Raw genomic sequence first — 26,268 nt, 5'->3', positions numbered from 1 at the left:
TGTTCTCCCCTTTGTGGTACGTGCCCCAGAGAGGCCTGCAGCCTGCGTCTCCTGGCCTCTCCAGCCACAGACGAGGGGGAACAGCACTGTTGGCATTAGTGGCCTCGCTCTGTAGCTGGGTCCAGGCAGAGCGATGGAGGGGGTGAAGGCAGAGAGCCAGGATGATTCATCCTGGCTGGAAGATTCCCAGGCTCCAGGGCAGCTGGGGAACCCCCTGCAGAGAGAACAGACAGTGCCTGCTGTCCTGCATTACAAGGTCTCCTCTGGTCCTCCTGGCCAGACCTCCAGAGATGCCACACGGCTTGACAAAGGGTGGGAAGAAGCCGAGGGCCTCAGGGGGAAGGATCTCACTCTGGTGTGGGAGGTGGGGGAGGAGCGTCCCCAGTCTGGCTCCTCCTGCCAGTTCTAGCTCCAAACCCTCCCAACCAAAGGGTTAGTAAAGACAGTAACCACCCCCCCAAAAAAACCAAAAAAACACTCAGCGACAGCCCCTCTCTGCCCAAACATAGGACTCTAGGTCAATATTATCTTAAGACAAATGTAGAAGCACCCAAAAAAGCAAACCTTCCTGGGCTCTGGAAAAGAGGCGGAGCTTCCTAACCAAGGCCTGCTGGAGGCTCTCCGGGATGCCGTGTAGATGAGCCTCCAGTCTTGGGCGGATGTTTTCAACGCTGGGGGGAAAGCTCGGTTTTGGAGTCACTGCTGAGTTGCAAGGAGTGGACATGGACAAGATACCTCTGAGTAAGATTCAATTTCCTATTTCCCATCTCTTAGAACACGGAAGGCAGATCCTCGGCATTTGCAGCTTACCCCGCACCCCCTTCTGCTCATTAGTTCGTCACGGCACCTCGTCTGACAAGCAGTGCGTGCTTACACTCAAGCCCCCTGTTTGCCACCCCTGCGCTACAGGCCGCCCCACCAGTAGCCCCCGGGAATGGTGTGTCCTCTTTGCAGCTCCACGGCGGCCCAGGGTCCCGAGATGGCCTTGGAGGCTCAAGGTGGAGGATGGAAACGGGGCGGGGGGGTGCTTTTAGAATCTCCCAGGGTTAAAGTAGGCAGTCCTACTTTATCTCTCACACACTGGACTTCCCAGTAAGACTTCACTTGAAACAAAGTGTCGCATTGCTGGTAACAGTGACACATCCTGTGAAATCCCTTCCGTTCACTAGAGAGGGGGCAGCCTTTGGAGTCTGACGACCCCCTGGGCCTCTCGCTGACTGTGTGACCTTGGGCAAGTACTTCCACTTACCTCACAGTGTGGCTGAGGAGTAAGGGAGAGAACACAGCCTCTGTGTGGCCACATGGCCACCCCCTGATTCATGGCGGCGAGATGACAGTAGGGCCTCGGGGAAGAGGACAGTCTCTTCCATTTTTGATGGTGGCGAGCCCAGGGAAGGTTCTTTCACCTCTGTTGACATCTGGGGCCAGATCGTTCTCTGAAATGGGGGCTGGCGTGTGCCTTGTGGGAGGTTTAGCAGCAACCCTGGCCTCCACCCCCAGGTGCCAGTCTCACCCCCTCCCCAGTTAACCAGAAACGCTTTCTGACACTGCCAAACGGCCAGAGTCAAAACTGCTTCTAGCTGGGAACTGCAGCTCTGGCTGCAAGAACCAGGAGGGTATTGTGGAGGCAGCAGGAGCAGGAGGATGGAATGTGGAAGCCAGCAAAGGCTGCCTCCCCCTCCTTGGAAAATCCACAGTCAGCGCCTCTTGCTCTGTCCCTGGAGACCCCTTGTTTCTGCTGGAGGCTTCCTTCTGATAAGGCTGCAGTAAACTCGTGTGTGTGCGTGTGCGCACGCGGGGGGGAGAGCTGGAGAGGGGGGAGAGAGAGAGAGAGGAAGGAGGGTGCAGAGAGAAGGACCCACAGAGGAGAATGAGAGAGACTGCAGAGGGAGAGAGAGAGCTCTAGAAGGCTGAGAGCACCTCTGGTCCCCAGGTCCTTAGTCTCGGAATGCAGCCCCCCACCATACAGCCCTGGGGGCCTCTGGCACTGGAGTCTAAGTTCCTTTGCCCCTCCTGGAAGTGAGCTGAGGGAGCAGACTCAGTAGGCCCCAGACGCAGGCTGGAAGGGGCATGGAGTGGGAGGGAAGGCACCCAGCCTGTTCTCAGCTCTCCCGGACCCTCCTGGACGATCCTGCAGCGGGTCCTGTTCACCAGCCGCTGCGCCTCTAAGATTCATCAGAGCATGACTCCTCCCCACCCTGTTGCAGCACCCACCTCTGTACCTCGAGACCTGGACTCACCTCCTTGCTTTCACCCTCATTCCTTCTATTCTTTATCCTCCACAAAGCAAAAGTCATGGCCTACTAAAAATACAAATCGGATCATGGCGTCCTCAGGCTCAAAGCCCTCCAAGGACCACCCCAGCCCTCGGAATCAAGTCAGACCTCTGGCACAGCCTTGGAGCATGTGTAGTTCCTGCCCTCTCTCTGACCCCAGCTCTCCTGGCTCTTTTTTTCACCCCACCCTGTCCTCCTATTCCTGCCATATGCTGAGCTGGCCCCCACCCCCACCCCAGCTCTTGTACAGCTGAGCTTTTGCCTGAAGTTCCTCTGCCCGCTATCCACAGTCCTGTGTCTGAAGCATTAAAGCGTCTCCACCGAGTGTCCTTACCAGGCCTTCCCTGCCCACCAGTGGGAAAATGACCTCCTTAGATGCTGGCACGTCACCCTGTTGTATAGTGTCCACCGCACTTTTGACCTTGTCCCTTTGTTGTTTGCCTCTCCCAGCCGGGACTCTCAATTCCCAGAAGCCAGGGACCTTGCCTGCTATTAGCTTCCACATCCCCAGGGCCCGCGTGTCTGCACATCATAGGGGATCAAGAAGATCTATTGAACAGACAAGTGAATAAGTGAGAAGATGGTCTCAGGAGCCCCTTTCTACACTGTGGCTCTGTGTCTCATTGCAGGCTTTGTCTTCTGGCTCAGCAGGGCTCACAGGCTGAGGCTGGTCCAGCCCCTGGTGATGGGGCCACAGATGCTCACCCAGGCAGCTCTGTGACGGTGCAGAGACCGCATGGGGAGAGGACACCTGCAAGATTTGTTACACCTTTCCTGTGACTGTGATGGACCAATCAGGGCTTCAAGAGTCCTTTTCCTCCTTCCAATGGTCCCTTTGTGATTCTTTTTGTGACAGCCTCATTGTTACTATGATTAGGCTGAACTTCCTCTGAGAAAGGACACTCCTAGGTGTAGTGGCAGGCCAGCCAGCCCCCCAGAGATGATAGTGGTCCGAAGGGGGCAGCCCCTCTTCCCTGGGCCCAGACCCCCCCAGACCCACGGGTGGCTTCTCAGGCCAGGCTGCAGAGTGTGCCGCCAGAGGGCGCTCCAGGTCATGGCATGTGGCAGCCAGACGCTTGGGGCAGGAGGGCCGAGGTGGTTTGCGGCCTTAGCCTGTGTCCTACCTGCTGCAGCTTCTGGCTCTGTCCCTACCCAGCTTCTCCCCATCCTTCACCTAAGCTCCTCTCCCTCATCTCCGTCAGCAAACCCACTGCGTCCCCTGTTCTGTGGTAAGCCCTCGTGCCAGACACTAGCATGCTCACAGCCTAGACTGAACCGCAAACCCAGTGAGAAAAATAGGGAGGACTGCTGAGGAGTCAGGCGACCTGCAAGAAGTGGAACTTGACAGTCTTCTCCGTGGAGTGGGGCCACGTGCCCACCTGCTCTACCCCAACCAGTTCCTCTTAAGCCCCTCACTGCACAAAGGCCACGTGACTTCTGAGATGGAAGCCCAGGCCCTGAAACACAGTGTTAAGTCTGGGATCAAATCCTGACTCTGTGATGTAAGGGCTGGACCACCTTGCGCAGGTTCCCTAACCTCTCTGAACTCAGGCTGCAGAGCTCAGATTGCCCGCTCAGTGCTCTGCCTGGAGGTGGCTATTACCATTGTGAAAGGAGCTTGCCCACAACCCCTTGTCAAGCTGAGGTGGGAGCCCGGGACCCAGAATCCCCTTCTCCTGACTCTCAGGCCCCAGCTCTTCCTGCACAGGTGGACAGAGGCCACTGGGCACAGAGGGTGCTGCCTTATCTTAGGGAGAGGTCTGTGCCACCAGCTGATGTTCTAGGACCTTCTGCAAGTGCCTGCCTGTCTCCTCCCCACCACGGGCTTCCCTGGGGATGGCTCCACCCTCCCTCCTGGCCTGGCTACACCTGACCTCCCTTCAGCCCAGCAGAGCGATGGAGCTGGGGGTTAGGGGAGCAGGGGAGGTGCTCTCAAACATCTGCCAGCTTCTAGCACATCCTCTGACCCAGCTGTTCTACTTCAGGGGACTTGATCCTACAGATTCAATCTTACAGATGTGAAACAGAATAATGCAGATTTTCCACTGCTACTTTGTTATACCAAAAGGTTGGAGGTAACCTAAACATTCCTTCAATAGGTGACTGATCAAATACAATATGATGGAGCCCCAGAATGAAAGACCAGGCCGCTGGAATAAAGCATGAGGACCTCTTTGGCACCAACACAGAACATTCTTCAAGCCAGACTAAATTTAAAAATCAAAGTGTGACAGGTGGGGGGTAATACATAAACACATATACATGTATATGTATTTGTGTATATATGCATCATATCTCTCTGAAGGATACATAAGAAACTGATTGTTCTGTTGCTTGGGCAGGGTAATGGGGATCAGAATGGCAGAGGAGCCAGGGGTGTGAAGGGGGGATTTTCTTTGTAGCCCCCTTTCTTACTCTTGTATATTGAAACATAGAAATATATTACCTACCCCTAAAATTAGTTATTTTTATTTAATCATTTATTTTAAGTAGACTGCACACCCAACATGGGTCTTGAACTCACGACCCTGAGATCAAGAGTCATATGCTTTACTGACTGAAACAGCCAGGTGCAGCGATTTTTAAGTCTCCTTAATGAAAGGGAATTGGTGGCCAAAGAAAAATGCCATACATTCTCTCCCCTCCATCCCCCTCTTCACTCGCCTTTGCTCTCTATAAGGTGTGACTTTGGGACGTCTCAGAGCATCCTTTCCCTTACCTGTTAAAAGACCTATGGAGTCCTTGCTTCAGAGCTCGCTGTGGGATGGCACAAGGTAGCGCTCAATCCGTCTCTTCCTCCCTGCTCGCTGCCCCACGGTCATATTTTCTTCACGGGAAAATGTGCTGTGAAAGAGAAGCCAAGGGTTCAACGAGCAGCCTTGAGCTTGGGCTTCCCACTGTCTCTGAAATCCCGTCCTGAGGTTTACAATCCCAAAAGCAGGGCTGGGATAGGGGATCCTGGAGCCAGTGGTTCTGCAGGTAGAAAACCTCCGGATTTCAGGGAATCAAAAAAAAAAAAAAATGTAGAGGGTTTCCTCGTCCACTGCTAGCGGTGTGGCTTTAGTGGGGTTATGGTGAAGGCTGAGTCTTTTGCCTGGTTTGGGACCCACAGCCTTCTAGTCAAGGATAAAATCCTAGTAATGATTAGATTGTTACTTTGGCCAGGATTTGCAGGCTCAGCGTGTCCACCCAGGACGGCCACAGCCAGGGCAGGTGGACTCCGTCAGCTTCCCCTGCCGTGCGCGCACACATACCCAAGCCGCTAGCTCAGTGGACACGCGCGTCTGTACTCACGTACACCTCGCCTTAGGTATGCATCACATTCCTCCGCACATTCCCGCCTGCGGGCACATATATGCACATAAACAGGCACGCAGGTGTTAACTGACGCACGCACACTGCCACACACCCACACTCCTTAATGCCCGCAAACAAAAACGCGCACACTCAGATACACCCACCTTCGTGCTCGATACATACTCCCGCTGCAGATCGTTTCCAAAGATGGCCGCCGTGCGTTCCTTTGTTCTCTGCCTGGGCGTGCTTTTCCACCTATCAAACGGTAAATTCTATTTCCCTGCTCTTGGATATTTGTGGCAGAAGTAACATTCTGAGATTTCTAAATCCAGACTTTGAGAGGACTGGGCAGCCTTTGCTTCCTCCTCGTTGGAAGTCAGCTGCCCTGTAAACAGTTCAGCCTTCCTGAGGCCACCATGCGGTGAGGAAGCCCAAGCTCGCCGTCGTGTGAGGAGAGAGGAGCCATGCAGCGAAGCGCTATGTCAAATGTGGGAGGGAAGCCTCCGCCTTCCAGCTCAGCCTAGCGACTAGCGGAATACAGCTTTGTGAGTCACCAGAGATGGTGCCATGTGAAGACGACCAGCCAGGCACACCCTGCCCCAAATTCCTGACCTGCAGACTCATGGGAACTGATCGAGTTTTGCGTCGGGTTTGGCCAGCAAACCCTGAGGTGGTGAACGAAAAGATGACTCCAGACACCAAAGTAGGAGAAAGGAGAGGGGCTGAGGACCAGATGTTCTAATGGCGAAAGGCCTCGAGCGAAGCTGTCTCCGCTTTTATTGTGAGTGTAATCAATACACCACGTGCAAGGTACGGGCCCCTCCAGGTGCTTGTATTTACTCCCCAGACAAGAACCTGGAGCCACGGTAAAACTCTGGCGCTTTCAGCCAAGAAACTTCAAAGGAGGCCCAGCGTTCAGGGCGCTCCTCCTCGGCTTTTCAGTTAGTCTCATTCCGGGAGGCAGCTACAAGTCAGGTTTCACCTACCCAGGCACTCTGAATTCCCACAGTTTTGTTGTTTTAAGCCCCTCTGTTTTGGAATGGTTTGTTATGCAACGAGGTAATTGAAACACCCATACATATTATATGGTCACCTATGCTCATGCACATGAACTCACGTACACTTACAGACATGCTTGCACACACACGCACCTTTGTACTAGACACTATTGACTGTCTACCCAACTTCCATTCCCATTTGTCTTTTTTACATTGCTTTTTATTTTATTTTTTAAAAGATTTATTTATTTGAGAGAGAGCACGAGCAGGGGGAGGGCAGAGAGAGAAGCAGACTCCCTGCTGAGGGGGAAGCCTGGTGCTAGGCTCGATCCCAGGACGATCATGACCTGAGCCAAAGGCAGAACACTTAACTGACTGAGCCACCCAGGCACACCTGTTTTTTATTTTTTAAAGTAATCTCCACACCCAGTGTGGGACTCAAACTCACTACCCAGAGATAAAGAGTCCCAAGCCCTACCAACTGAGCTCCAGGCACCCCACCCATTAGTTGTCCCGACAGAACTCCGTTAAATGACTGACATTCCTCTAAGCAACCCTGTGCTTTTTTTTTTTTTTTTTAAGATTTTATTTATTTATTTGAGAGAGAGAGAAAGCACAACCGGGGTGGGGGGGAAGGGGAGAGGCAGAGGGAGAGGGAGAAGCAGACTTCCGCTGAGCAGGGAGCTCTAAGTGGGTCTGGGTCCCAGGACCCTGAGATCATGACCTGAGACAAAGGCAAATGCTTAACTGACTGAGTCACCCAGGTGCCCCAGACTTGTGCTTTAAAAAGCTAATTCCATCCTCAGTTCCAGGAGGCAGGGTCCTGACTGGTTTAAATAGAACTTGGTGGTCTAGGTCCTCTTAACAGAGAGGTTTAGTTTAGACCATGTGACCAAGTTCTAGCCAACCAATGAGAAATGGGGGGGAAGTAGGATTGGGGTTTCTGGGAAAGCTTCCTCCTCCTTAGGAAAGTCACCCCAAAAGCAAAGATGCATTTATCTGTTACTGGTTTCTTTGTGTCTGAGTGTGGGATTTGGAAATGCTGCAGTCACTTTGTGACCAGACGGATACAGCATCAAACATCGTGGAGTGGTGCAAAGAATAGGTTCTTAAAGATGTTTTGACCAACGCAATCAGTCAACTTGAGAGTCCTTTCCTCCTTGTCTCTGGAACTCCAGTTACGTAAGATAATAACTTTATTTATAGTTTGAGGATTTTTACTTGCTTTGTTTATTTGTTTTTATTTGTAGGCTAGGCATCCAATTAATATCTCCCTTCCCTTCAGTAAACAAACACTCCCACATGCCTGTATACAAACAGATCCAGAGCCATTCACAGAAAACCACAGATGAGCACATGTGCCCTCTGCTTCATATGTATACACAAGTACATAACACTCCACATGTATACTCACCTTATACACAGGGAAAGCACACGTTCTCCTACACAGAGATATAGGGATACAGATGTGTGTGTGTGTGTATATATATATATATATATATATATATACACTTCCTCAAACATGCATGCAATTCTTCTTACAGTGTTGCAGACATACATGCCCCTGGGCAATAAGCATTTTTGTACGGAGAGGCACAGAGACACACATACTGATCACGTTGATATCAACATGAATTTACTCATTCCTTCCCACGTCTGAACAGCCATGATGAACATATCCATAGCTCCAAGGGCCTGCTTGGCTGAGTGAGGTGAGAAACCACGGGCAGAGGCCAACAGCACCTCACCCAGAACTGACAGAAAGTTCTGGAAAGATTTAAGAAAGAGGGACTTGCAGACCAGAACACAGCCCAGGAAGAAGGAGGTCAATTCCAGGGTGGCTTGGGTGTGTATGGTCACTCCCTGGTCACGGAGGCTGAACTAAACACAGTACCAAGGAAGGCCAGGATGAGTCTGTTTCCCCCTCAAAGGGAAAGAACACCTTTCCCCCACCACCCAGCACTTCCTTCCATATTGACACCAAACCTACTTGGCCCTCCAAGGAGCTCTCTTTGTTTACTTCCTAGGCAAACGATCGAATTATTGCACAAAAGTGAGTTCTCACCATTTATGCCACTGGGCCTTGTAGAGAGAGAGAAAAGTATGTACAAAGGCAAGGTGGTGCAACACAGAAGAGAGAGTGTGGGCGGCTCCAGCAATCATGAGTTTGCAGCTGAGAGTGAGGGCACCACAGAAAATGAGGCTGGGGGGTTGGGCTTACCTTTAAACTCCCATGGCCCATCACTCATCCTGACCCCTGGTGCCCGTGTGACTTTGCACTCAGACCTTCCACCCTTTGCTCTCCGCATGCCATTGATACGCACAGTGATGAAAGAGATGTTGTGGGAGACAAGGTAGCAGTAAGTACATTTCCTTTCTGGCTTGTGAAAGAGGTGATTTGGCTTTTATTCTCTGAATGCCCCTTCTTTTGTATCTCCTCATAACCCAGAGCAGTTACTGAGAATATTCTGAAGTTAGCTTTTATTCTTTGACAATGTAAATTCATCTTTCAGAAATTTCATGTTCCTAAGTCTAATAAAAAGCAATTTCCAGGGGCGTCTGGCTGGCTCAGTCAGTGGAGCGTGTGACTCTTGAGCTTGGGGTTGGTGAGTTCAGGTCCCACATTGGGGGTAGAGATGATTTAAAAATAAAATCTTTTTTTTTTTTAAAGTCACTTTCACATTTTCAAGTTTTTTTTGTTTTGTTTTGTTTTTTAAGATTTTATTTATTTATTTGGCAGAGAGAGAGAGAACAAGCACAAGCAGGGGAAGGGGCAGGCAGAGGGAGAAACAGCCTCCCTGATCAGCAGGGATGTGGGACTCGATCCCAGGACTTGGGATCATGACCTGAGCCGAAGACAGACGCTTAACTGACTGAGCCACCCAGATGCCCTAAAAATAAAATCTTAAAAAAAAAAAAGCAATTTCCCAAATAATACATATACATCTAGTATATACAAATTAATCCCATTATGAATAGAATGTTCGTATGTGTGTTTATGTGTGCCTATCACAAGGGCTGAAAGGATATTTATACCAACTGTTACACAATAGTTACATCTGAGTGATAGGCTTATAGATGATCCTTATGTTCTTTATAGAATTTCTGCATTTTCCTGAATTTTATGTAAATAGCATGGGTTACTTTTATCTCTAGGAGAAAATGATTTCAAACTTTACATAATAATAAAAAAATAAAATAAAATCTTACTTAAAAAAAGTTTTATCTACATTTTAGCTAAAACCATGAAGCTGACTGTGAGAAACTGGGAGAGCATTTCAGGGAGAGGCGGGAAGAGAACTGAATGAGCTTGTGCATGAGAAAATACTCCAGGAGTCTTCAGGGGGTCCCGCCCTGCCCTTACCAAGGGGGCCTGGCAGCCCATGCTCTGGACTAAGGTCAGTCAAACAGGTAAAAGGGTCATAGACACAGCTCCAACCGCAAGGGACATCTGCTCTAGGGGGGAAATGTGAGTCATGCATGCATTAGAAGTGTGCACCAGATGGTTAATGAGAGGTGAGCTGGAGAGAGAGCTCACGGCTGGGGGGGCCGGATCTGGAGATGAGGGTTCTGTTGCCATTCTGGCACCCAGTAACCTTGGGCAAGTGGCTTCACCTCGGTGAACTCAATCTTCTTATCTGTCAAAGGAGTTTGATGACAAGAACTGGGATGCCATGATGTTCAGATAAGATAGCCTATCTGTCACTCTTTGTGAACTCTGAGGTGTGGCCTAGGTCACCTCCCAACATGCACTGGTGCCTCCAAGGCAAAAGAATCCACCCCTGTGATGCAAATTCAGACCCAAGCAGTAGACCTTTTGGGGTGGGGGCAGGGCCACCTTTGGATGGGCCTTAAAAATCCCACCACGCAGGCTGCTGCCTGCCCCGCTCTGACGTTACGGAATTAAAGTCAGGGAGGGCGCTCTTTCCTCAGCCCAGAGACGTGCACAGCCGGTTCCCGAGTGCAGAGCAGTACACCCCAAGGAGGAAAAAAAATAGGAGTAGCCACTGGCCGGCCTTCTCTGAATGTCCAGTCTTTTCCATAATTTAACTGCCTGCTCTGGATAATTACTTTTCTCCTGCTTATGAGCTTAGAGCAATAGTAGTCTCAATAACCAGAGACTTAATAAGGCTAAATGATAACCAGTGTCCTGCGGAATTACACACCACATTAACACCAAATGAGTTCATTAGAAATTCATTAGGAGTGATTCCTGCGACTGCCACAGGAATTAATCACAGTTAGCCAGAGGCAGGAGAGGGGGAGATGAATAATGGCGCAGGGAACTGGATGAAGACCTTTTGGTGCCTGACTTTGGCCTGAAGCAATATTTTTTGAGGGTCATGGGCTGCTCTGGTTGTAAGTGTGGAGGTGAGGTTGCTTGGATGTTGCTGGCTCCTACACTTCCTCCTCCTCCTCCTCCTTCCTGGCTGTGGCCCCCATCAGGATTAGACCGGTAGATGTGGGGGTGAGCAATCTTCCTTACCCGTCCTAGGGAGCTAAGGAATCAGAGAGAGGTCTTGTACTTCTTGTAAGAACATGCATTCCCCTTTCTCTGTAAGAGCAGGTGCCGGCCCCTTTCTGAGGGTCTTCATGGATGGAGTTATCCAGTCCTCCAAGGAGGTGGATTTGATCATTAGCCCCATTCTGCCAATGTGGAAGTCCAAGCACAGAAATTTAGTCATCTGCCCAAGTGATAGAGCCGACAGTTGGCCAAGCTGGGCATTTGAGTCTTAAGTGGAGTGCTGTAAGGATGGAGGACGCTTGAAGGTGATTCACTCATCTTACCTTCTTGCTCCCTGGTGCTATGTGCCATCTTGAGATCTGGTGGTTTAGCTTTTCCATCCTTTCTGTGAGCTACCCATACCTTCCCCAGCAATTTTTTTTTGTTCGTAAGAATCATTGTCTGTTACTTGTATCTGCAGGAGCCCTGATTAATGCCTGAGTCAACCAATAGGTACTGGTTAAGTCCCTGCTACAGCTGTGCCCTGGGTCAGCTGTTGTACAGGTCACAGAGAAGCATAAGGCAAACTTCCTGCCCTCCAGCTGGTTCAGTCTCGGATAGAAAAGCAACAGTAACAATTTAATCCTGTGCCCTCCAATGCAGGTAGGTTCTAAGCAGAAGCAAGCCTGACCAGGGTAGACCTCGCTGGGAGGAGAAAAAGGCTTCTTGGAGGACACAGCACATGAACTGGGCAGGATCTTGGGGGAGAGGTCACTGTTGTGGACACTTTCTGGGCATCTGGCCGTCCCACAGTCCCTTCTTCGAAAACTGTCTGTCTCCACCTGAGCAGTGGGCCCATAGGTGGGGCGGAGAGTCTGCACCCTCATTTCTGTTCAGAGAACTCTCCAGTGCATGGGTTCTGGTGGAAGATGGGGTCCACTTCCCAGTAGGAAGCTGCAAAGGCCAGATACTCAAGTTCTCATCACCCAGTGGCAATGAGGTGCCTGCTCATGATTTCAGCTCAACCAATCAGACACACCTACTGGGATATTTCCTCTGCAGGTGGTGAGGCAAAGAAGCAGGGACAAGAGAATCCATTCCAGTGGCACCTGGGTGGTTCAGTTGGTTAGGCATTTGCCTTCCGCTCAGGCCCTGACCCTAGGCTTATGGGATCGAGCCTCTCATCTGGCTCTCTGCTCAGTGGGGAGCCTGCTTCTCCCTCTCCCTCCACCTGCCTACTTGTGCTCTCTGTCAAATAAATGAATAAAGTCTTTAGAGAGAGAGAGAATCCATTCTGGTGTGGGGGGGGATCTAGGGGGGCACTCCCACTGCCCAGGGGAATGATGGCTGCAATGCCAGTGAGCTGCGTCACCGTTGATAGGGGTGCAAACTGCCCAGTCCAGCAGATCCCAACAAAACCAGTGCTGTGATGTCACTGAGGCTGTGGTTCTAGCTGCTTATCCTCTCCTGTGCTGGCTTGTTTTCCAAGCCTAAAAATTCTGTGATCTAATCTATAACCTTTCAATAAATTTCTTTTCCGCTCCCATCTATTTCCATTGCTTGCACTAAAGACCCCCCCGCCCGCCTCCCTGCCCACAGATGATTGGACCAGGGCAGACACCTGGCTCACCATAGACCCATCGGATTATGTCTCCTGACGTAGCTTGGGTTGGTTGCTTCCAAGGCCCCGGGGGTCTGGGGGCACATGGGCAGGAGAGAGAGGACAGCAGGAAGCGAGAATCAAGTGGACACACAGAGGGAGAGAGAAGCTGCACATGACGTCAGAGGGACTGGCTCCTGACACTTTCCAGTTCCTGGTCCTAGCTCCTCACGACACCCAACTCCATCCCCACTCCTTGGGTGCCCCAAGTTGGCCCTGCATCCATACATTAGATTGGACCATATGAAATTGTTGTTTTTAAACGTCAAGAAGATCAAATATTAGCAATTATGTATGGTTTCCTGTCAGACACACAGAGCAGAAACGGAAAACAAGGGTCTTTCTGTCTGCAGAATACTGTCTCCAGTGAGGAGGCTGTCCTGCGGACTGAAGGCCATAGGACTTCCCATCTCAACTCCAGTAGTGTCTCTGAGGTCACTGCCCTGTACTGGTTTATTTATTTGAGAGAGTGAGAGTGAGCAGAGGGAGGGGCAGAAGGAGAGGGAGAGAGAGACTGCGCCCAGACTCCCTGCTCAGTGTGGAGCCTGTTGTAGTGGCTCGCAGGGCCTCGAGATCATGACCTGAGCAGAAATCAAGAGCCAGCCGCTTAAGGGACTGAGCGCCCCCCCCCCCCACTGGTCTATGACACATGAACATCTTGGTTTTGTTTATTTGTCTGTTTTTAAGATTTTATTTGTTTATTTTTTACGTAATCTCAATATCCGTGGTGGGGCTCGAATTTACAATCCCAAGATCAAGAGTTGCATGCTCTACCCACTGAGCCACCCAGGTGCCACTAAATTCCTATTTTAAAGGCTCGAAAATTTTTAGTAACTTATTCAAAGGTATACCAATGAAACTGAAGAGCAGGGATTTGACCCTGGGTCTCTGTGGGACTTAAACTCACATTTTTACTTCACTGATCTTTTTAATAAATTCTCTGGGCCTTTCTGATCAGTGCTTATGTTACAAAGTATAGACCAGATTAGCGGCCTTTCACTTTTGGGGAGGCCCCCTCGGAACAGCTGATGAAAGCCATGGACCCACTCCAGAACATTCACAGATGTGTACAAAATGTTGCCTCCTGGCTGGGTTCACGGACCTCTGTGAAGTTCACTCTGCCATGAATCTCATGACCCATGAACATCTACCAGAACCCCAGCCCCATCCCACCTGCCTCAAATAATACTATTCATGTTAACTCGTGGTCTTGAATAATGCTTTTGTTTTTGTTTTCTCCACATGATGGTGTTTCCCATTCATGTATGTACTTTTTCCTACCTAACCTAATTGTCCAACAATAAGGGCTGCTAGAATAAGTCGCGATACATCCATACTGTGGATTATTATATGGTCACTGAAGTGATGGCTGGAGCTGGGGTGGATTCGGGTGGTGGGAATGATGTAGAATAGACTTGATAAGAGTTGATAACCACCCAGTGATGAGGGGGGACTGCTGAGTATTCAAAACCCGGCTGAGGGACGACCATGAATTTGTGGTGGTGTCGCTCTCCTTTGCCCTTTCTCCTTTTCTTCTGGTTGTAGTCAGCAGTCCTGGAGATGGGAGATGGAAAGACAATTTTGGGGGGGGGGGGTTCAAGGATGGGGCCTAGGAAGCCAAAGTAACCAAGAAACATGGAGGGTCCTGGCGGAGGAAGTGTTGCATCGATGGGCTGGATAGGGAAGGAAGTGAGGCTAAAAGTAGGGGGTGGAGTGAGGCAAAGGGGACAATCTGTGAGGCTGGAGCTTCATTTATTGGGGGTGGGGACTGTTTTCTCTTGCTGTGTATTGCTGCTCCCTAACACATAGCCAGGTGCTCAGGAAATGTATATTGAATGAATGAATGAACGAACACATGGGTCATGACTCTGACATTAGAACCAGAGACTGACATTCTGCTTTCATCAGAGATCTGGCAGGAACCACAATGGTGTTAAGCACCCTTCAGGTCAGAGAGAACTGAGTTCAAATCCAAGCGTCATCAACAACAAGCTGTGTGATCCTGGACAAGTCATCTAACCTTTCTGAGCCTAGACTTTCTTTTCTGTAAATAGGGATAATAATAGCTCTTTTTTTTTTTTTTTAAGATCTTATTTATTTATTTGAGAGAGAGAGAACAAGCAGTGGGGAGGGGCAGAAGGAGAGAGAGAGAGGCAGACTCCCCACTGAGCAGGGAGCCCGATGCAGGATGAGATCCTCGGACCCTGGAATCATGACCTGAGCTGAAGGCAGATGCTTAACTAACTGAGCCACCCAGGCACCCAGAAATTAACTTATTTAATTAACTCATAAGAAAAGAGAAGCACAGGAAGATAAATGACTTGCCCAAGGTCACCCAGCCAGTGAGTGGCAGATCTGGGATTCAAACCCTGGCCTCCTGGCCTCAGAGTCTGTCACTTCTGCTTCAAACTGTGGGTTAACAAAGTCCTGACTGGGTGTTCCAAGGGAATGCTGAATTTCTTAGCCTCTGACTCCTGAGAGCAGAGCTAGGAAAATCATCATGGAATAAACTGCCCTCAGAGATCCCATTTAGCCTTGACACTCTAGGATCAACCCTGAGTAGCATTTCAGATTTTTAGCTGAGGAGAGAAGAGGAAGGAGATGTGGTTAAGGAATGTGTAACCCTGATCAATCACTTACTCCATGCAAGGTGCTGGAAGGTGCTAGAAGGTCCTGGGGTGGGGAGGTTAGGAGAACTTCTCCTCCAGCCACGGACTAAAGCACCTGCATTTCTCACTCCCTAGGCTAGTTACTCTCAGAATAATGGTGGCTAATTAGAGGCAGGAGCCAGAGTCCAGGTGGGAAGTTGGGGTGGCCCAGGGCCATTAGCCTTGGGACTCTTCTTGATCTCCATTAGGGTAGAGTCGCTCTGTTAGCTCAATTGCTCCATAAAAACTCATGATGATACGGAGGCAGTTTGAGTTCATTTACCCCTCTTGGAAGGTTCTCAGTGAGAGTCTGAACAAATAGGTGGACCCCAGCTGAAGAGGGAGAGGGGCAGGGCATGGGTAGGAGGAGGGATGGAGGGTCAGATCCGCTCGTAAACTCCAGTAGAAGGGGAGAGGAGTGCCGCTGAATCAGGCGTCCCGGTGCCAATGCTGTCCTGTCCCACGCCCCCACCACGCCTGTCCTGCCTTTGATGCTGACCTTGGATGAGTAGCTATTGAGGAGAAAACAGCTCTGACCAAGCAGAAGGAAGTCAATGGGAAAGGATGTTAAGTGCGGCCCCGGAGAAGCTGTCTGGTCCATCCTGCTGGCTCTTTTCCATGTCCCCTGGCCTGGGGCTTCTCAGGGTAACTGCAGCACAACTACTGGGAGCGTAGCAAATGCAGACTCCAGGGCCCCATGCAGAGCTACCAAGCCAGAACTTCTGGGGGTCAGAGCCAGGAATTTCTATTTTTCACAAGCCTTCCTTTCCTGCACCCTCAGGAGTGTATGATGAAGAGCACACTGTAAAGAAAGAGAACATGACCTCAGGGAGCCTGGGAGGCTCAGTCGTTTAAGCGTCGGACTCTTGATTTCGGCTCAGGTCATGGTCTTGAGGTCCTGGGATTGGCCCCTGCCCCATGCTCAGCGGGGAGTCTGCTTTTCTCCTTCTCCCTCTTCTCTACCCTTCTCCCTCCCTCCCTCTCTCTGAAATCAATCAATCAATCAATCAGTCAATCTTTAAAAACAAAATGTTTCAGATCCCATAACTTTGTGATCCCATCCTGCGGTTTTAGTTCAAGGAAATGCTTTCTTAAAAAAATCATATAAAGAAGCTCACTGTGGCCTCACATTTAATGGGGTAAGCTGGGCCCCCCCAAAGTCCAACATTATTAATAAATATTATGCATCCATTTCTAATAATAAACATGTGGCTTTATGGAAATGTGGGACTGTATTTTCAAACTAATGCTGAGCAAAGAAAAATAGAGTGGAGTATCGCATTTACACGGTGATTATAGCTATTATTTATCTGTCATAATTAGGGTCAGTGAGAAAGAAAACAAGGATGAGAGAGGAGACAGAAGAGCGAGAGAGGGAGGAAGTAAGTAGAAAAAAAAACCACTTACTGAGTTAGGGTGATGCGGTATGGAGGATTTTTGGAAATGTCTTTAAATGCTGTTGACCATTGTGGTAGTAAGTAGGAGCTCCACGCAGGGGCTCTGCAGCTTTGGGCCAGTTACTTCTCCGAAGTCCTGTTTCCTTCGTGGCAAAATGGGGAAAATTACTCCAACTTCACAGAGTCGTTTTGAAGAATAAATGAGATAACCTGTGTAACGCACTCAGCAGCATGCCCAACGCAAACAGACACCTGATAAATGTTAGCTATTATCGCTGCTGTTCTGCCATCATTAGGATCAAAGAGGGGAAATCCTCACCTGCTCTTAGAGGCCCCTTTCGGACAGGCAGTAGAGAAACAGGTATAAACATGAATACAAAACCTCTTTGTTCCAGGGGTTTCATGTCTAGAAAATCATCCTTGGTAAATAATCTGACATGTACACTGAGGTGTGCAAGAGAACGTTTATCTCCACTTTCCATCCAGGGCCTGGCAGGATGGCTCTCGCAAAGAAGGGTGGCGAGAAGGGCCGTTCTGCCATCAACGAGGCAGTGACCAGAGAACACACCGCCAACATTCACAAGCACATCTGTGGAGCGGGTTTTGAGAAGCGTGCCCCTAGGGCTTGCAAAGAGATCTGGAAATTTGCCATGAAGGAGATGAGAACTCCAGATGTGCCCATTCACACCAGGCTCAACAAAGCTGTCTGGGCCAAGGGAATAAGGAATGTTCCAAACACCACGAGGGCAAAGATTCCCCAAGCAAGCTCTGTATGGTGGTTACCTATGTACCGGTCACCGCTTTTGAAAATCTACAGACAGTTAGTGTAGATAAGAACTAATTGCTGATTGTCAAATAAAGGTATAAAACTGAAAAAAAATGTTTATCTCAGAGTTGTCATAGGAAAAGTTTAGAAATAGCTGAAGATCCAGTAATAGTTATATAAATTATGACATACAGACAGTAGAATATGAACATTCTGGAGCTATTAAAGGCAATATGATTTACCTTTATGTCATGACACAGACATGTACCCGTATCATTATATAAAAATGAGGTTACAGGGGTGCCTGGGTGGCTCAGTCTGTTAAGTGTCTGCCTTCAGCTTAGGCCATGATCCTGGGTCCTGGGATCGAGCCCCATGGGGCTCCTTGTTGAGCAGGGAGTCTGTTTCTCCCTCTCCCTATGCCCGTGCCCCCTGCTCATACTCCCTCTCTCAAAATAAATAAAATTTTAAAAAATGAAATTACAAGCAATATAGTCTCATTTATATAAGAAGTATATGTGTATGTTTTAAGTTTAGAAGGATAGATACAAAGTACTATCAAGGGCCATATCTGCCAGTGACAGGATGGTTACTTGCTCTGACTTATGAAATGTTAATATATATAACTTATCAGAAAATCTGTGATAATGACAATGATGATGAGGATGTGGGTGTGTGTATGTGTGTGTGTTTATGGTTTTTTAAAAAATAAGACCCCTGGCAGGAGTAAGGAGTTCCAAGACTGGAAACTGAACACTGGCAAGATGGGGCAAAGGGGGTTTCACCTGCTCAGAAATCACTCAGTCCCAGGTCTGTGGTGAGTTCTGCTTTAGATAGTAGTGATGAGGATTCAAAAAGAAAAAAAAGAAAGAAGAAATGATGCGGATTCACGAAGAGCTAATTCTGGAAAAGAAGACCAACTTGCAGAAATTTCCATAATTAATAATAAGAAGAAGGAGAGTCCTCAGAGGAGGCATGGTCAGTCTGATTCCGGGAGCAGTCCCACAAGACAGGCGGGACAGGCGCTAGAAGTCTAGGGTCTGAACCCCTGCCCTCCCAGTTGTGGGCTTCGAACAACACACAATTCATCGAGCTCCTGGCCTGAGCCTGGCTCGTGGTGGGTGTTCTGGGCACAGTGGCAGCTTCCGCTCCGAGCCGCTCCCCGGGGCCCTGGGCAGCTGCTTCACCTGGCTGCCATATCCGCACCCGCTTTGTCTCTTCTCCTTCAAGAGCTCTTTGCTGCAGCCAAACTCATTTTTCCTTTCATCATGGTCCTTCCCCCTTTCATCACACTGTCCGCTCATCCTAGAATAGTGTCTCCTTGTATTCCCCGCCTTCTCCAACCCTTTGGTTCTCTAAACATCCATGTCCTACGGTTCCTTCCATTCCAGCATCAAATGCCGTCTCCTGTGTAAAGATGCGCTGGCCTCCTCCTTCCCTGTGCCCCAGGCCACGCATCTGCATTTGTCTAGGGAGTTCACTGCAGGCCTGTGATTTGTCTCCAGACTAGACTGGAAGCTCTTTGGGGGGGAGGGTGTATGTCTCATTCATCCGTGTTGCCTCGGCGCCAGCCCTGCATGCAGTAGGTGCTCAATGCGCTTTGGTTGATGAATGAGGGGGTGAACAAGTAAATAAGGGATGAGGAGAGCATGAGAGCATGGCTAGAGGGCAGGGCAAGGACGCAGGGAGGGAGGGGGAAGGGCAGAGGGGGCTGAGACCTCGGAGGCTATGGCATTGCCATCGCCCTTGCTGAGAGTGGCAAAGGGCTTGCAGCCAGCACTCCCCCGGGGTGAATAACCTCAGGGCTCTGCTCCTCTAGGTCCTGCCCACATCATAAAACAGCAAGCACTTCCTCTTCAGGGCTGGAGGGAGAGGTGGGGTGACTTAGGGGCTGGGCCCCAGCATGTGGCAGAGTTTATAAGCTGGGGCACCGGGCCCCTCAGCACCACGACCCTTCTAGAATCCTCATCCCCCTACTCTCCGGCCTCCAGCTCTCTCAGCAGCATGGCCTTCAACGGCAAGTACGAGTTCGAAAGTGACAAGAATTATGATGAGTTCATGAAGCGTCTCGGTGAGTGAGTACATGAGGACCCCTCCCTGGGCTAGCTTGTCCCTGCTAGCTTGGGGCCACCAACCCAAACTCCTTGAGACCCAGGGAAGCTCAGTTACTAGTCCAAGGTCACATAGCCAGTAGTTGGTGAGGTGCAGACTTGACTGGGTTATTCATTGATTCAGACCTATACTGAACACTGGCTACAGGCAAGGGCCAACCCAACGTTCCCGATGGGGTGCCTCAGATGACGTCCCCAAGGTCACACTGAAAATTAGAGTGGCAGAGATCTATTAGAACCCAGGACCCAATGATGAGATGGTGAGTGGTGTTAGTGTAGAGACCAGGTTTGACAAGCCATTCATTCATTTGGCCATCCAACAAATGTGGGTCTCTTACTGCGCTAGGCGCTGTGCGCCGAGATCGGAGATGCCGCTCCTCTTCACCGCTCCATTTGCTGCGCTGCTTGTGAGGAATCCGTGGGAAATCTTGGGGCACTCTCTAAGTCAGAAGCAGTGCCATTGTCAAGAGTCAGAGGACAGCCCCAGGGGATCTGAGAGGCCCTGAGAGCAGGGCACGTGTGCCTTGGGGCCTTGGGGGGACAAGAGCCCTTCCGAGTCAATTATTGGGAGTGGCCCTGAAGGAACAGTGATGTGGCTTCACCTGCAACAGTCTCGTGTGGAACTGGAAGGGCCCCGGTCTCAGTGGTAGACCTGCTGCTGCTCTTAGCCTCCACGGAGATGCTGGGAAGCCCCTTTCCTGCTGTGGGCCTTCACTGCCTCACCTGTGAAGCGAGAGTGTCAGAAGACAGCCCTGTCTGTTACGTTTGTGTTATAGTGCCATGCAAAGAGCAGCTAGTGTTTATTGTCAATTGTATGCCAGGAGTTTTACAAGACACAATCACTTAATTTTCATCCTCACAACAGCCTTTTGAAATGGGCCTTATTATCCCCACTTTGTTGATGGGAACACTGAGGCTCGGAGAGGTAGTGGCTCATTCAAGTTCATGGTTCATGGTAGAACTGGGATTTGTGCCCTTAACCATTGCACTAGCCAGCCACCAGGGCATAAAGCCTTCTCCCAGAGCCCTTAAGCAGCTCTTACATGCCCGCTCTACTCCTCCCTGGGCCAGGGCTCCCCAGCGATGCTGTCGAAAAGGGCCGAAACTTCAAGACTGTCACAGAGGTGCAACAGGATGGGCAGAACTTCACCTGGTCCCAGCACTACCCGGGGGGCCACTCTGTGACCAACAAGTTCACCATCGGCAAGGAGTGTGACATGGAGTCCATGGGGGGCAAGAAGTTCAAGGTGAGAGGCCACTGGCCGCCCCTCCCTCCCTCCTCAAGCTTCTGGCTAACTTCTTGGTCTCAAGCGGTGTCCCCTGGGGCTGCACCCCAAGCTGAGGCTCGGTTCTCGAGTCTAGCCTCCAGCCTTAAGCACTTCAGTTATTGGGCAATTTAACCACTGTGGGTTCTTAATGCTACCGTCAATAACACTGTAACGAAACTGTTAAAGATTGTTAACACTTGTCAAGCACTTCATATATCCCAGACACCTGTCACATGCGTTAATGCAGTGAATCCTAGAAAGTCGCTACCATTACTCTCCCATCTGACAGATGAGGGACTTAGGCTGAGCCATGGGGTTCAGCAGCTTGGCCGGTCACACAGCGCAGGCAGACCCTCACACCAAGCAGTCTGGCTTCAGAAAACGTAACCATTTGCTCAGGCGGCTTTCCAGTGTAGCCTGGACATGCACAGCCCTAGAACTGGACTCAACCTGGGTTCGAAACTGCAATCTTACGTAAGAAAGAAGTAAAAGGTGGCTGTCCTCTCCTGCCCAGCCTGGTCCCACAGATCTTCCGCCCATTCTGGGTCCCCTCTTTCGCCCCCAACCATGACGGTGAGTACTCTGCTCCTTAGGTTGCCAGGGTAGAGAACGGAGCTCCCGATGTTCCTCTTCTGTCACTTGTGGATTTTGACAATTTCACAATTTCTTATGATGTTCTGCGTCAGCACGTATCAATTTGCCTTATTCTTTTTTTTTTTTTTTAAAGATTTTATTTATTTACTCAACAGAGATAGAGACAGCCAGCAAGAGAGGGAACACAAGCAGGGGGAGTGGGAGAGGAAGAAGGGCTTATAGTGGAGGAGCCTGATGTGGGGCTCGATCCCATAACGCCGGGATCATGCCCTGAGCCGAAGGCAGATGCTCAACCGCTGTGCCATCCAGGCGCCCCTGCCTTATTCTTTTTAATGCTTGCACAGGTTCTTATAGTATGGAATGCCGTCAGTCGTTTAACACTCCCTCGTTGACAGATATTGAGGTTATGCACCGGTGGAGAGGTCGGGTTGGCTATTTAGGTTGTCTGCTATTACAAACAATGCTGCCATCCACATCCTGGATGACATCATCGTCGTCGTCCTAACAATGAGGATCATACCAGCTCCACGGTTAACAAGGAGTGCTCCTCACGTGCTGGGCACTGCTCTTGGCACTCTCCATATGTCCTATGAAATCCTTCCATCCCCGTAAGAACTCTGAAGGAGGTACAGTTGCTACCCCCATTCTAGAGTGAGAAAGCTGAAGCACAGCCAGGCTGAGGGACTTGTGCACGTTGTCTGTGTCCGTGGGTATATATACGTCATCCTATATCTCCGAGGAAAATTAAATCCCACGGGGGACTGCTGAGGGGACTGCTGGGTGGGCTGCAGGTCACCCTTCCAGCCTCGGGGGCTGGCCTGCGTTTGGGGGCCTCTGCCAGCTCAGGTTCCATGTTATGCTTCTCTCCCAGGCCACTGTGCTCATGGAGGGTGGGAAGATAGTGGTGGAGTTCCCCAACTATCGCCAGACCTCGGAGATCGTGGGTGACAAGCTGGTGGAGGTGAGTGTCCTGCTGGTTCCTGGGACAATGATGAGAACACTTTTCTGCCTCCAGCCCTGGCTCTAGGGGCACGTCTCATGTGCCAGGCTCTGTGCTGAGGGGTACATCATTTCATCGACCTTCACGATAACCTGCTAGGTAGAGATTTTTATCTCCATCTTCCAGGCGAGGGGACTGAGGCACTGGGAGCTGAGTGGTTAGCTGGAGGGCACCTAGCCTCACTGACAGGGCTGGAAACGGACACTCGGCAGTGACTCAGCCCATGGGACCCTCCCCAGAGTTTAAATGAAGGGGGGAGTCCAGGTGGGCCCTGCCAGGGCAGCCACCATGCTGCTCCACTTCCCCAAGGGACTTCAGGCCCTTCCTGTTAGATCTTTCATTTTTCAAGAGAAGCTGGAACTTCGCACTTCTCCATGAACCCTCCAGACTACTAACCATTGGCAATGAGCTAAACCTATTTAAAAATGCTGGCGGGGCTAACGCAGACGTCTGTGGACGGACCCCTCCCACACTTGGTGCTCTATAAACAGAGGCTGGAGGTGCTGCTCTCCCTTCACCTCCCTTCTGTTTCTTCTCCTGGGGCTCCAGAATTTTCCCCGGGTGAAAGAAATGGATGTAAAGTTCGAAGCAAAGGTAGGCTCTTCCACACTTCCTTCTCCCCTTGTGAGCCTATGTCCTGGGCCAGAGCTCCCTGGGGTCCAGGCTACGCTCCCCAAGGCTTTCTGGAAGGGAAGTGATGAGGACGGTAAGGTTTGCCACCTCCTTGCTCCCTCCTTCTCCTCTCTTTCTCTCGCTCCCTCTTGTTTTCCTCATCTCAAACCCAGTCTAGAGGCTCAAGAGCCTCAGTGACCTCCCATTATTCCCATTTTACAGAGAGGGTATAGAGGCTCCGAGATAACAAGTAAACTGTCCAAAGCCACACAGCTAGTTCGTGGTGGAGGCAGATCCCTCCCACTGGCTGACTTCTAGACTGGGTTCTCTGCCAGCTCTCCCCAGGCCACCGGGTCTTTAATTAAACAAACAAACAAACAAACAAAACCTAAAAATAAAAATAAAGAGATGCACAGTATTTTTTAAAATATATATATATAAGAACAAAAGTGACTATCTACTTTTTCCTGGATGGAAATTGCCCTCTTAGAAAATCTGATAAAAGCTTTGGACACATTTTTACGTTAAATGTCAGCCAGTGGGTTATGACTCCCAGAAGCAAAGCTCACAGCCTGTGAGGAGCACCCAGGGTGGGAGAACAAGCAGTGGGTTTGCGCCCAACAGGAGGATCGGTCTTCCCAAACTGAACAAACCTGTTTACTGACTCCTAGAGGCTCCTGACCATGGAGCCTGCGTGGTGTGAGCAGCGCCCAGAGTTCAGGGTTGTCACGGATTAGGCGCCAGAGAGAAGCTGGTTTGGTTGCGTATCACCCATGCGCAGAGGCCCAGAATCCTCCTGGACACCTCTGTCCTTCTCCACCAACAGGGAGCACATTGGGTGGGCATCTCTCCTCCCGCTCCAGGCCACCACCAGCACCCGTCGCCATGCTCTCATCATTGTTCTAGACCAAGTGTCAGCCTCCTCCCTGCTTATAGCTCCCCCTCCACGCCATCTTGCCCCAGGTGCAAATCACACATCCCTTCACACTGCCGCCCTTGACAGAACTGCTTACACAAAACTCCATTTGCCACCCACCCACTTCCTGTGAGAAGACTGCCTCCTATGTTGGGTATCAGGATGCACTGACGACACCTGCACGCCCCATGATAGTGGGTCTTGAGGACCTCGAGCCCAGGACACAGCACACAGTGGGCCTTGGCTGAACAGCATCCCCTCGCCTGCCTTCTCCCGGGGCAGAGACTCAATCTTCCCATCCCCAAGCACAGGTGTCCCCTAAATGCTGTGTGGTGCAGAGGTTGAGGGTGGCCGCTCGATCTTAAAGGGGTTACTTGACTCCTTTAGACTTCAGTTTTCTCATCTGTGCAATGGGTACACCCCTACAGCTTTGTTGGGAAAATTAAACGGGAGAATGCAAGGGAAGTGCCTGGAGTAGGTGAATTTCATTGGACAGATAGAAGGCTACAATACAAAGAGCCACATCAGCCCTAACATCTGTTTAGCACTTTTGCCACACTGAGTCTACACAGGGGCTCGTGTGACAAATTGGGAAACTGAGGCTCAGAGAAGTGGTGCAACTGCTCACATCTGCTCAGGGCTGGGACTGGAGGCCTGTCTTCCCCCAGCTGTGCTCTGTCTCACTTAGGGGCCCCTGCCCTGACTCCCTCTGTCCGGCTGCTTCTTTCAGATCTCCACCATCGGAGGTGTGACCTATGAGCGTGTGAGCAAGAGGCTGGCCTGAGCAAGCAGGCAGGGCTCGCGGGGGGCCACAAAGCCACCAGGAAAGCTGGAATAAGAACATTATTTGCTCCTGGGGTGGCTGGATGGCTCAGTTGTTAAGCATCTGCCTTTGGCTCAGGTCATGATCCCAGGGTCCTGGGATCAAGCCCCGCATTGGGCTCCCTGCTCAGCTGGAAGCCTGCTTCTCCTGCTCCCAACTCCCCCAGCTTGTGTTCCCTTTCTCTCTCTCTCTCTCTGCCAAATTNTTGAGGCAGTTTCCAGCTGGATAGGGGTGGGAAAGGCCTGAGGATGGCTACACAGGCCAAACCTTGGCCCTGAAACCCCATGGGCTCTGCTACATGGCAGAGGGAGGCTTGAATGTGGACTGCAATAATCCTGGCTCCCTGGTGTTCAAGAAGCACGGTGGGCATGCTTCCATGCACCCTTGCCCCACCTTGCCACCCACCTCTCTGTGGGTAGAGGCGCAGGGCTCCTTTAACACACTGATTCTCTCATGGGCCACAGGACAGGTGTATCGGATGGTGGGTAGAAGGAGGAGTGGCACTTCCAGGAGGGGGCCCTGCTGCTGGGCTCCAAGGCTGGCAGACGAAGGGGGAACACACCAGGACGTGGCCAGAAAGGTATTTTGGCATGGCCATGGCTCCGCTGTTGACTATGGAGGCATCCTTCTGGGTCTCAGTTTACCTAGTGGTACAACAGGGGACCAGGAGGATCAATGAGGGACTGAGAAGTGAGAAAGGGGCCATGAGAGGGACAAGAGGGACAAGAAGGGCTGCGATGTCCTGGTTTGGACAGCGGTGCCTGGGAGAAACTGTGAGGGGCTTCGGCTGGCTGGGGAAGGTGGTCCGGGAGGTCATTCTGACCTCCTGCTGGGTGCCTGGAGCAGCCTTTGGGTCATCGCTGCTTGACTATGTGTCTGTCCAGGGCATGTTAGTGGAGGGGGAGGTGGCTAGCCCCCTGGTAGATAATCCCTAACCCTGAGCACTGACGGTACTTTTTCCATTCTCCTTCCTCCTTGGCAAGGACTCCACCTTGACTTCTTACCCCATATTTTTCTGTATGACAATTCACTTATTTTTATTGCAATGTAAACTTTACATCACTCCTATATTTCATAAACAGATGAAAACTATCAAAAAAGCCAAAGGTGAAAAGCAGCTAGATCCTCTTTCCTGCCCAAAGCCCTGAGCCTGTGGCCTTGATACAGACACAGCAGCCTCAAGTGGGCCATGTTGTCCGTGGGGAAATCAAAATTACTGCAAGGCTACTGAAAAGAGAATGTCCTCACTATGAGAGCTGATGATCTGAATTACCTTGAATGCCCACGTCCCAGATATGGCGCATTAGAAATAAGGTTTGCTCAGTGCCTCGCACAGGGTCTGGCAGCTGGCAGGTGCTTCTGACCCAAGGCCCTTCCAGGCCATGTAATGAACAGCCTTTCACTGTCACAGGCCATTCTCGGCCTGAACAGGTGGCATGGCCCAGGTTACTGGCAGCT

At 50.6% G+C, this 26,268-nt stretch overlaps 1 protein-coding gene across 5 annotated transcripts; it reads left to right on the top strand.

The window, feature by feature from the left end:
- The first annotated feature begins 83 nt into the window (after positions 1-83).
- On the top strand, positions 84-24,962 carry FABP6 (fatty acid binding protein 6). Of its 5 annotated transcripts, none has more exons than XM_034656780.1 (5): positions 84-741; positions 9,809-9,969; positions 19,478-19,557; positions 20,669-20,844; positions 22,331-22,898. In XM_034656780.1, exons 3-5 carry the CDS (start codon positions 19,491-19,493, stop codon positions 22,484-22,486), a joined length of 399 nt encoding a protein of 132 aa, XP_034512671.1. In that variant the 5' UTR covers positions 84-741; positions 9,809-9,969; positions 19,478-19,490; the 3' UTR covers positions 22,487-22,898. The 5 variants fall into 5 exon arrangements, with proteins under 5 accessions (XP_034512671.1, XP_019650536.1, XP_019650535.1 ...); XM_034656781.1 differs by lacking the exon at positions 84-741 and adding an exon at positions 5,750-6,354; XM_019794977.2 differs by lacking the exon at positions 9,809-9,969.
- The last annotated feature ends 1,306 nt before the right edge of the window (positions 24,963-26,268 follow it).

Source organism: Ailuropoda melanoleuca, chromosome 3 (genome assembly GCF_002007445.2).
Source record: "Ailuropoda melanoleuca isolate Jingjing chromosome 3, ASM200744v2, whole genome shotgun sequence".
Taxonomy (NCBI): Eukaryota; Metazoa; Chordata; class Mammalia; order Carnivora; family Ursidae; genus Ailuropoda; species Ailuropoda melanoleuca.
The sequence above is the reverse complement of the archived record's forward strand: the minus strand, read 5'-3'. Positions and strand labels throughout refer to the sequence as shown.

What these genes read in the sequence shown, in the direction of transcription:
- FABP6 (XM_019794976.2), top strand. Translation starts at nt 660, where the DNA reads ATGTTTTCAACGCTGGGGGGAAAGCTCGGTTTTGGAGTCACTGCTGAG. An exon ending in CATGGACAAGATACCTCTGA is followed by an intron (nt 742 to 20,668) that starts GTAAGATTCAAT and finishes TCCCTGGGCCAG; the next exon opens with GGCTCCCCAGCGATGCTGTC. An exon ending in TGGGGGGCAAGAAGTTCAAG is followed by an intron (nt 20,845 to 22,330) that starts GTGAGAGGCCAC and finishes CTTCTCTCCCAG; the next exon opens with GCCACTGTGCTCATGGAGGG.